Source organism: Epinephelus moara, chromosome 22 (assembly GCF_006386435.1).
Source record: "Epinephelus moara isolate mb chromosome 22, YSFRI_EMoa_1.0, whole genome shotgun sequence".
NCBI classification, from domain to species: domain Eukaryota; kingdom Metazoa; phylum Chordata; class Actinopteri; order Perciformes; family Serranidae; genus Epinephelus; species Epinephelus moara.
Window position 1 is genome coordinate 41,282,447 of NC_065527.1, and position 11,276 is coordinate 41,293,722.

General features: G+C 41.4%; 1 protein-coding gene across 2 annotated transcripts in view; it reads right to left on the bottom strand.

Moving 5' to 3' along the window:
• Positions 1–11,276, bottom strand: part of pleca (plectin a) — a 115,571-nt gene that overhangs the window by 87,314 nt on the left and 16,981 nt on the right. Inside the window, exon 1 of one of the 2 annotated variants that reach the window (XM_050034823.1) lies at positions 3,516–3,716. The exons of the other annotated variant lie outside the window; for it this stretch is intronic. Coding sequence (XP_049890780.1) covers positions 3,516–3,561 — 46 coding nt within the window. The 5' untranslated portion in view covers positions 3,562–3,716. Of the gene's footprint in view, positions 1–3,515; positions 3,717–11,276 lie in introns of those variants that run through there. 2 annotated transcript variants of the gene reach the window in all.

Here is an 11,276-nt window from a genome sequence, read left to right on the forward strand (position 1 = left end):
TATATATATATAAAAAAGCATAATTATAAGGCTACGAAAACCAAACAAATTTTATTTTATAGCGATTATACACTTGTATAAACATATTAATGGGTAGAATATTCAGATTCAGATTCAGATTGACAATAAACCATGCCAAATATTACACACTGGCCCTTTAAACTGGTAAGCCTGTGTGAAGCTGGAAGCCTCTTTTGTAAGGGAGACCTGGCCAAGATTCTCAGCATAAACAGTTGCAGAAAAAAACAATACAAAATCCAGTATTAGACAAAATAACACTTGAAAAGATATAACAGAATAAAGTAAGAACATAAAGCAGAAGGAATGGCTTTAATATCGTTTTTGCAGTCTAAGTGAGGTCTTATTCAGTCATCCAGCAATGTAGTTAAATACACCTTTTTAAAAGTCTTCCTCAGTCCTCGTTCAGAAACATGCATGAGCCTGAAATAAGCTCAAAATATCTGGGTCAAGACTCAGAGCAAGCTGGTAAAAGAGTGGAATATTAGGGTGTTTTAATGAGTGAAATCTACTGTTAGTGATAAGTCACCAAGGCCATGTGTCACTAGTGGCCTTGCTTGTCTCAACACATACCGGAGATAATCAACAGGCTCTTATGTTAAAGAGCTGATTCTGTACCAAGTGCCTGGAAATAGCTGACAAGAATGCACAATGGGAGCAATGGTGTTGAGGTGACGACATGCTTACAAATGAACTGAGCTGCACTGAGTAAGCAGCAGCAGTGTTCAACATATTAAGTAACTCCATTGGGAGTGCTCAATGAAGCGAAGGAGCTTTTGTTGCGGGAGCCCTGGGGAAAACATTCTCAGCCCGTCCCAGTGGGCAGGACTCCTTCAGATCTCTCTCCAGGATCATTTAAATGGCGCTGCCACCCTGAAAACTCTTCCAAAGTGTTACCACATTTCGCCAGAATACTCCAGACAAACCTCAACTCCACACAGAACAGCCTTTAAAAAGGCTCCCCTTTGGGCTGAGCCAGTTTCACCAGTCTGGTTTGGTTCTGTCTCCTTAAATTGGAGGCTTAAAGTCCCTATAAATGTCAGTCAGTCTGCTGTTAATCATTTACTTAGTGAGATGTAGATGGTGCACATTGATTCAAAGATTGGTGTAAAAGTAGCACACTCTCCATGGCCTGAATACCTGGCAAACTTAGTCTGGAAATACCAACCACACAGACAGTGGTGTCTGCAGGGTGTGGGAGACACATGGGAGGAGAGAAGTAGCATCTGAATATATTAAGATGCCTCGGGGACACAGGCTGCTCAGAATATCCATTTAGTTGGGCGCATGCCAATAAGAGTTAAGTTTGTGTTTCTTTTTTTAAATGAAATACATAATGGAAAAAAGACTTTGTTTTACTTTGCAAGTAGAGCAAATAAAAATGGTGAAGTCTTATTGGGTAATCTATTTAATGTGTTGTCACATGCAACAATGTGTCAGCAAACTTTTACCACACCTGGTTTATATCAAATACAATAACAGAGTTACTGTACTGATAACAAAGAACCTTCTCTCTTCAGTGCCTCACTAACAAACTTGTTTTTCAACACAACCCATTTTGTGATTTAACAATGCCAAAGGTCTAAAATATAAAATGGCAAACAATAGAACTTTCCCAAAATAAATGAAACAGTCTGAATTTGGCAAAGTTTCATTTAAATTAGGAAATATCCTAATATTCTTTAATTTTTGACATTTTCTAAATAATTAATCTAGTAAATAATTGCCAAAGTTATTGATAATGAAAGAAATTATCAGATGCTGTCGTAATCCAATTAAAGAACAGGCAAACAAGATTATGAAACTAATCAGATTATGGATGTCAACAGAATGTTTTATGCATGTTGATCTATACGTTAATTTTGCCGCGCTTCAGTTTACTACACTGCCTACAACCCCAAGTCTAGTGGGAGGAAGCTAGCGGCACCGCTGATTCAGCGATAACTGCTTGTAATGCCGTCCTGCACCATCACCATTGCTGTAGAAACATTGTGCCCATTCTCTGATCTCCTACCAGGTGGCTCTGGTAAGTAAGTGGCTCAGTTTTGAGCCTTAAAACCCCTGTGTTATCTATCACTGTTTGCTCTGTTAGCACCGTTAGCTGTGTCAGCACGGCCAGTGGTGCTAACAGAGTTAACAATTTTAAAGGGGTTTTGTGGTTAAAAATGAAGCCGCTAACTCACCATGGCTGCCAGGGGGTAGAACGGAGGTTGGCCACCATGTTTTGTAGCATTCCTGTCACAGTGGCAGGACAGCACTACCAGTGCTAATGACAAATGAGTGGCTCCACTGTCAAGCTTTCAACCAACCCCGGTAGTGCACAGTGCAGAGCAGCCAATGCTATCACTAGCTAACCAGTGGAGACTGGAGGGTGGGCAGTGGGCGCTATGTTAGCTGGCCGCGAATGATCATGCCGCCAGCTAGCTGTCTGTCAGCAGAGCCAACAGAAAATAAAATAAAAGACAAGATATTTATATTGCAAAACATTAAAATTTCGCCACTTCTAAATGTAGAGCTCTTTGAGATGCAGCGCTAAAGCTCACTGAGTCAATGGAAAGCCAAACTAAAAGAAAAGACCTCTTGTATTTAAGGTCACATCGTGGTTTTCTTAAAAAATGAACCTGTTACCAACCGGTTAGTGAGTGTCGGACTATCGAAAGCAAAATTAACCAAAACTGACATCCCTAGACCAGACACTGGAAAGTTTGTGTTAAGTGTTACAAATACAATTTGATCCATGCCAAAAAGGTACTGAGGTTTAATAACCAGCCTTAATGGAGAAATAATATATAGGAAAAAAGACATTTAAACTACATCACTATATTTGTTATTCTGTGACAGTCAAACAGTAAGACACCTGTCAGTGATATAGGTGGGAGGAGCAAGCTTTGCTGATGTAATGGTAAGAAGAGACATCTGACCATGCTGCAGCTTAAACAGAGAAGATGACATGTTTCCTTCACAGCTACAGATGCTACAGATGTTCACTACTGACCATGTTAAACAGTCCCATCCCTGACTGAGGGGCAGGGCAACTTGGCCGTATCACTGCTGTTACCGCGGCGATGCAGCAGCAGCCCCTCTGCACCAGCCGACCTGCTCTGCATCTCTCGGCGCAGACGCATTCAACGTGCCGCATGCAGCAGCAGCAGCCTCCCACAGCTTGTAAAACACACCATCTCAGCACAATCATTACCCCTGACCCCTGCTCCAACCCCTTTGGTCACGCCTGAACACAAAGGGGAACAAAAGCATTCATTTCCTTTTATCCACAAAAACATGCAGGGAGAGAGAGAGCAGCGGATTATAATCCCGCTGTTTAACTCAAGTACCATGAAGCCTTTAAAACTGAACTTTTTCTTTAACCTGCATCTATACGATGAGGAAGTCCTCACCAGAGAGGGATTGTGGGAAAATAAGGCGGTCCTGCAAAGCATATGACGGTGATGATGACAACAGTCTGAGGAAACAAAATGTTAAAAAGGCAAGAGGAGTACCTTTGAGAGAGCTGATCTCATGCTGGATAGACCTGGCAGGATCCATGCTCACAGTCTCCCTGCTCGCGACTGCCTGAGGCTCCACACAGTCGAGTCTGAGCTCTGCAAGGTCAGCTCAACACTGAAACACCACGCTGGAGGATGTAAGCGTCTCTCTGCTAACTGCGGGCTGTTTCTATCCCTCTCTCCCCTCTCTCTGCTCCACTGCTGCCACAGGAGTTGGCAGCTTAGTGTTTTTGTTCACTCCCTCTCTCTCTCTCTGCCTCTCTCTCCTGCTGGCTCGCACATAATTCCTGTCAGCAGAGAAATTGTTAAAGAAAGGAGCACATATCCCTCTGTTCCACCTCTCACCCCTCCCTGATGTCCCGTCTCATCCTTGTGGTATTCAGGGAGGTGCCTCCACCAATACCAGTCACGCTCTACCATCACATCACAACAATGCGTATAGCTGACCAAAAGCCGCCAATGCAGAAAGTGTGATATGATGACTGTTTTGACAGAGGGGTAGGAAGTGACAGGAAAAAATACTGCTGAATGAGATACAACCCACTAAAGACATAAATACCCTGATAAAATATCACTCTAACAGTCTAAGAGATAAAATAATCCATCTACTTTGAAATATGGTGTTATAAAAGTATGAAGTCTGATGAAGTAAAAAATATAAAATTTAGGTAAACGTGACCAAAAGTCACTGGGTGGTTTATTTCTCCATCCTCAGGACAACAGCGTCAGTGACTCAGCATAATCTCCCCCTAAAATACTGTGGACTGAAGGAGCCTCTCTATTTCTCATGAAAAGTGCTGCAGAGGGGACCTTGGACCTCGGAGGGTTTCAGATGACAGTGCACATTTAAGGAAACTAAATTTTGCAATCGAAACAAAATTAAATTACTTCGCTCTGCAATAGTTGTGTTTACACTACATTCCTTTAACAGCTGAAATCACTAATTAGAACTCCAAAACAAATTCCCAACAAATTACCCTAAATTAAAATCAGGTTTATGACTGTGAGATGTGAGTTCACCAGTTGCTGTACATGCAATTGAATCACATCTATAATCATTTAATAAAACATCCAATCTATTAATCATAGCCAATACACCAAGAGTCCTAACGGTTTACATATTTAGATCATTGACAGTATTGTTTTAGAAGATGACAGACAAGGTTATGCTGACTTTGACTCAGCATTCTCCTCAAGCCTCCAGTGACTGGCTGGCACTATGCTGTGTCGTGCATGAAGTCAGCAACACTGAAATTGCTATTCTGTCTAAGTATGAAGAGCATGACAGCGGGGATATGCCGCTACAGTTAAGACTGTGACCAAAAGTGGAAAACAAAAACATACACTACTGTATTGTGTGCAGTATGCGAATCTTTAGAGTAGTATGGGGCAACTTTCCCAGCTGGCAGCTCCAAATGAAGAGAGGATTTAAACATATTGTCCAAGAGGTCAAATAAGATTCTATGAGGTTTTTGCAGATAAAGTCTAGAGGGCGTTTTCATATTAGCTACGCCAGATTCATACCATGCCCAAGTATGATTGCCTCCCATAAATTCCTCTGCCTCCCAGCTTTCATATTAGTAATTTTGTTCTGTACCGGAGTACATTTGCGTCATTACCTATGTGACATTTGTTTATGTTGTTGCTACAGTGTAGAATTACAATTACAAGATATCAAGCCCATACGAGGGAGTCCACCTTGACATTATGCCTACTTTTGTTATTTTGAGGAAAATATCAACAGCAATCTTCTGGCCCGCCTTCCCACTTTATCACACATGCACAACACACATGAAACATACTTGAGATCACCTTTCAAGTCGGGCACAGATAAATGTAACATGCACAGTAGAGTACACAGTGTTCCCACTAATCAAACGAACTGGACTTTGTGGTCAAGTCCACTCAACTCCAGGCCCTGGTCCTTGATGTGAAAGCCTCCTTGAGATCAGCACAAAAGTGTCCAATGTAATCTTCTCTTGTCTAATTTTAACACCAAAACTGTGATGATCTATTTTGTTCCTGTCATAAAGCCAAGCTCAACACAGTGAAGACGTTGGAGACAATGAGAAGAAAATACCATTTTTTTCTTTCATCCTTAAAGCTCTACTTTTGGAAACTGACATGTCAAAACAGGATGACAACAACAGACTGGTAACTATTATGAAGAAAGGGAGCTCAGCTACAGGTGAAATCTATGAGTCACTGAAACACACAATCAAGAGAGTGTTGCCTAAACCTCAGAGCATCCTGGAAAGCTCAGATCATCCACTTCACAATGTTCTGAGTCAGCATGATTTAGTAATAGGCTTATACTTTGTAAGCTTGAAGTTGTTTGGTGTGTATATGACATATTCATGTGTAGGCCTGTGCCCTCTTGTGTTGCTTCTGTTGTTACTGGGTCAAAGACAGAGTCCCAAGGTACCTACAACTGCTACTTCTATCAATATCATATCATGTGATTACACAGCTCTATAGGACAGATGGTCATGTGGTCCCATCATGCATCAGGGCCACGGGATCGCACTGGTTCAGATTTCAGAGTCAATGCCATCTCCTGCTGAGGGCTTGTCTCCTCCTAATTAAGTGTTCACTGGCCAGACTACTTAAATGCAAAGCTTTTAAAAAAGCATCTATTACAATACAATGAACATTATAATGTTCTCAGTGCTGCATGCCTGAAGTATTCTCCTGATCCAAAGAGAACAGCCCTGACAGCTGCTTTTTATTATAAAAGATAAATAGCTGAAATATCTAACATTGCCCGCAAACCCACCAAACATACTAAATCATGAAACCAGGATTTAGAAATGTCTGAAACAAAACAAGGCTTCTTTTATGAGGTAAATCAAAAACATGAAACAAGTATTACACTAAATGATTGGGGACAAAATCCTTCTTAAATAGGAAGTCATTTGGCCCATGTGATCAGACATGAGCAGATAAATAGATGTTTTAAGGGCAAACTCAGCTCTTGTTTTTTTAACTTAAAGGACAACTTCGGTATTTTTCAACCTGGGCCCTATTTCCCCATGTGTATGTGTGCGTATGATTCATGGGTACAACTCATACTAAAACTGGTTCAGTATTGAGGGAGGCGGATGCAGCCGGAGCCGGGAAACGAGCTAAAACGGTAACGGGGGCAAATGCGTCCCGAATAAGTTTGCGCATTAAAAGTGCTTTTTTTCGCCACTGACCGGTTCAGATCGCCAGTGCTATGAGTGGAGTCAGCTGTCAGTCAGTGTTGGAGCAGAGAGGGCGAGGGCTATGAGTATGTGTGTATGAAGTGTGTGTTTTTTCGCCACTGACCGGTTCAGANTGTTGCGCGACATCCTGTTCTTGTGTTCGGGAAAAAGGCCCGTTTATTTGAGCACTCCAAAAACTCCGGTAACACTCCAGGGAATAGCATGTAAAAGACTCCTACCTCTGACTCGTCTAGCGTAACACACACACACACATCCACCTCCCTCAATACTGAACCAATTTTAGAACGAGTTGTACCCATGAATCATACGCACACATACACATGGGGAAATAGGGCCCAGGTTGAAAAATACCGAAGTTGTCCTTTAACAGGAGCCATCTGGTTAAGGAAAACCTATATTCTCTTCTAACAGACTGCTGCTGAATTAAACAGCCTGCCTTTGACCTTGCACTCTCTCACACACACTGTATTTGTGCCCAACTGAGCTGCCAAATGATTGTGTCTCGCGTGAGAAAACATTAGTAAGACACTTGCAACAGTGTAAAACACCTGTATAGCAAGTTGCATTACACTGTTGGTATATTTTCAGCCATGGGTTTGCTACAACTTTGTGCTATAGCTGAGAAATTATTCAGGAGGGCTGTAATGACCCCTTTCCCAATCAATATACAATCAATGAATGCTTGTCAGACTGGAGGTAAAGCACAGATCACATTTCAGCCAGCTTCAGCAGCAGCAGCAAAGAGCGGTACAGTATCTGTGGGAGATGGGGGATACTGGAGAGATTAACCCTTCACATGATGACAACATAAGCGCAGATTTCAATATCAAGTTTGGGATCGATTCATAAACACTTACTGTGACAGAGAACAAAATGGGACATTTAGTCTAACTCTATTCAATTATCCAAATGCTTCTTTTTAAGGACAACAACCCAAAAAGGACAACAACACAATTATACAACAAGACATGCAGTCTCTTCCTTGTTACTGAGTTCAATCCTGTTTAATCAAATATTTCACTTTGTTGTGACTCACCGAGGACTTTTAATCCCCAAATTGAGGCTCTCAGGCAGAACATTCTTAGACTTTTACTCTTGAGACCAGCAGTTCCTATAATGGCCCAAACACCAGACTTAGCCATCTTGAGCTTAAAGCACTTTATTTGCAGACCTCTTTGGGGGCGGTAAACAACCTGGGAGAAAGCAGTGCCTGCACACACGACTATCTGAAGATCTTGAGCAAATTTAAAATACTGCGATGCAATGATTGGGTGCATGAACAACCTTTCTGACAGAAGACATTTTGTTCATATGGGGTGGCATAGCTGTAACTGATAACTGATGGATCTGCTCCATTTTTGGGTGTGGCTGTAAGCTATGCCAGTGAGCCAGCATGAACAATACCAGAGCCCTGGAACTGGCACAACTAAATGGAATTCAGCTATCCTTAGTGTTATCAGTTACAGCTGTTTGACAAGTCAAATGTCTGCACTAGGAAGGGTTTATTTCTCCTGGTTTTGCCAGAAATTGGTCAGTGACACCTGGGATATTGTGCACAACAGTGAAACACACGTTCACATGATAACATTATATTTCATATGCCATACTGCAGTATAGTGGTGAGTCTTATGTGGAGTTAAGTTGCCAGATACAGATGTGAAAAAATAACAAACATATGGTAATGTGGGTATAAGCAGTCTACCCCACACAGCTCCCTATTGTTCCACATCACCCACATTTTATCACAGTGCTGGAGCACTCCTCCTTTCAGATCAGTGCCATGTGAAGATATATTTTAAAAAAAACACAGCCTGCACAGACGTAGCAGCCTCAGCACTGCAGTCAAGTCAAGCAAAGGGCTTCGCACCAAAGGCCCCAGGTGATGAACAATTAACAATTAAACAATAAACATTAAGCACCAACTGGCAGGCCACACCTGAAACATCATTTTAATGAGGATATCCTACTCTGTAATTAGAAATAACATTACACTACACTACAGTCCATTTCTCTACTGAGCATCTGACGTTTAACAAATGTGACCTCAAAAATGCATTAATTTAAAGATCCCCCTACAATGAAAATAAGTTTTTAACCTTGTTAATATGTTAATATGATGTGTTTTATATGCTACAAGACACATCATTTGCGAAATAAGCAGTAAATGCCATGGTTTAGCATTTTTGCCTTGGAAATGAAGTGTAACAGTGACAGTCTCAAGTAAAGGGAGTCAGACTTCCCAGGTTTGTTACGTCACAAACCTAAGGAACCAATCCTGTCAACATGCAGGGCAGGGCTTTCCATAACGCTAAAGCATAATGAGGAGAAGCCAGGTTTGGCTACCTATGTCAAGTTTCACTTTCACTTCAACCTGTCGGAGCTGGCAATCAGGTTTGGATTTATCTATCATTAGCAACACATTATTAGCTGTTTAACAACGTAGTCAAGCCATAGGCTCATGTTATCTAGTTCTGCATATAAGCAGAGGTTTGTGTGTTTGGTGAGCAGAGTCAGAGGTGAGCAGGAACGCTTGAGTTGCAGGCGAGCAGCTGAGGGGCGGGGCTTATTTGCATATTCAGTGATTCACAAATACTAAGTGAGGCAAAAGTGTAGAGTTACATCAAAGCTATTTTAAGGCACAAAGACATTTTTTTTGTTATACTTCTAAATATTGAATTTTAATGAACAGAGCTAGCAAAAACAATCCTTAATAATAAATTAAGTTGTGCATACTTTTTCCACTTGAAGTGATGCATATTTATAAAGAGAAGAGATTAAGGCAGGGGTCAGCAACCTTGGGAACACATGCCACCACTAACACACTGTAGCTTAACTAACAGCACACTAGCAGTAAGTATGCCAGAGAGTTTTTTCTAAATGTTTAAGTGCACGGTTTGCCAAACTTATATATTTGTGGCAGCCTGTCACAATAACAACATCTGCCGACATGTATTGTATCTATTTTTGTAGCTGGACTGTTCATGAGAAGCACTGTCGGAATACATAAAGCCAGTAACAGTTTATTGTGTTGGGTCCAACAGTTTGCCTTTACTCACACACAGCTGCTTCTCTCATCATTGATCTGGTCTGATCAGCTCTGATTGGATCGACTGATCAATTAATCAACCTGCGACTCAAACTCCACAAACTGCTAGTGATGAAAAACAAGAACTCATGAAGAGTTTCATACGGTGTTCACGGACACACAAAAACCTCCAAATTTAGAGAGGAGACACAAAATGATACAAACAGACATGCACACACACACACACACACACACACACACGGAAAGTTTGCAACTTTAGAACTGCAATTGATGACAGCATGGATGTGAATGAAATACCACAATTAGCAGTCATAGCAAGATACTGTGATGTGACTGTGAGGGAGGAGCGCTGCTGCTAATTAGAACCAATGCGTCAAACAATAAAAGGTGAGGACATAGCACAAGTTTTTATGCAGCATTTTCAGGAGCAAGGGATTAACATTATATTGATATGGCACACTAATTATCAAGAAAATGTTAAAATGGCACTTCATATCAAAAAGGTTGCCGGTCCTGGATTAAGGCACAATATTCATATCATAATAGGTTCAGAATACTAATGCTGATATCAATAATCAGAGAGGAGGTGTAAGATATCCGATACATCTGCAATCAATTACTTTATACTTTGTTCATTCTTATCTGACACTGTTAAATTCAATTTTTGTGCTGATTTTGTTCCTAGAAATGGTTTCGAAAATAAAAGCTTTTCAAAGATGCCACATGACAAATGCCATTGTTCATGATGTAATTGAAGTATTTGAGAAGACGCAGAAAATTGAGTTTCCTTGTTAAATGTCACTGCGTGACATAGTAGGCCACCTGACTCCACACCCGGGTGAGTCGATGTTTCTCTTTCCATGCAGCTGTTCAGTACTACGGTGTCAAAACTCAGTCTGAGACACAGCCAAAAGTCTCATGTCCCTCTTACTCAGAGGTGGAAGACCTGATACACCCCCTCCACCCCTCTCAGGGATGTGGCTCTTTCCACCATGGAGTTCAGCCATGAGAAGTTGGAGCTGGACCAGGACACTCTGTGGTGAGGGGTGAGGGTGTGTACTGGGTCAGCTAAAGGGCCAAACAAATCTCAGGCCTGATATACACCATCAGAGGGGGCCCGGGGAGGAGCTGATAATGTGGGTGCCATCCCATGTGTGCTGTCTGGAATCATTAAAGTGATATCAAACTCCAGGTGCAGTTGCTGCAGCTCATCTGCACACACATATACAAACAGACAACACACCAGTCAGTGAGTCAACTGTCAGCAGCTAAAAATAATCTGTTTACTACTGCCACACCCTGCTTCTCTCACACATTAAAAAAAGGGCAAATTTAACTGTTTATGTCAGCAGTAACACAAACAAATATTACCATATACAAAAACAACAGAAAGAGTGGTGTTTTTTCTTTAACCCTATGGGCCCTAGGCGTTTTTGGGGTATTTTTACTGCCTTTACTTTTAAGCTCATATCACAGTCATTATAAAGGCTACATACACATGCT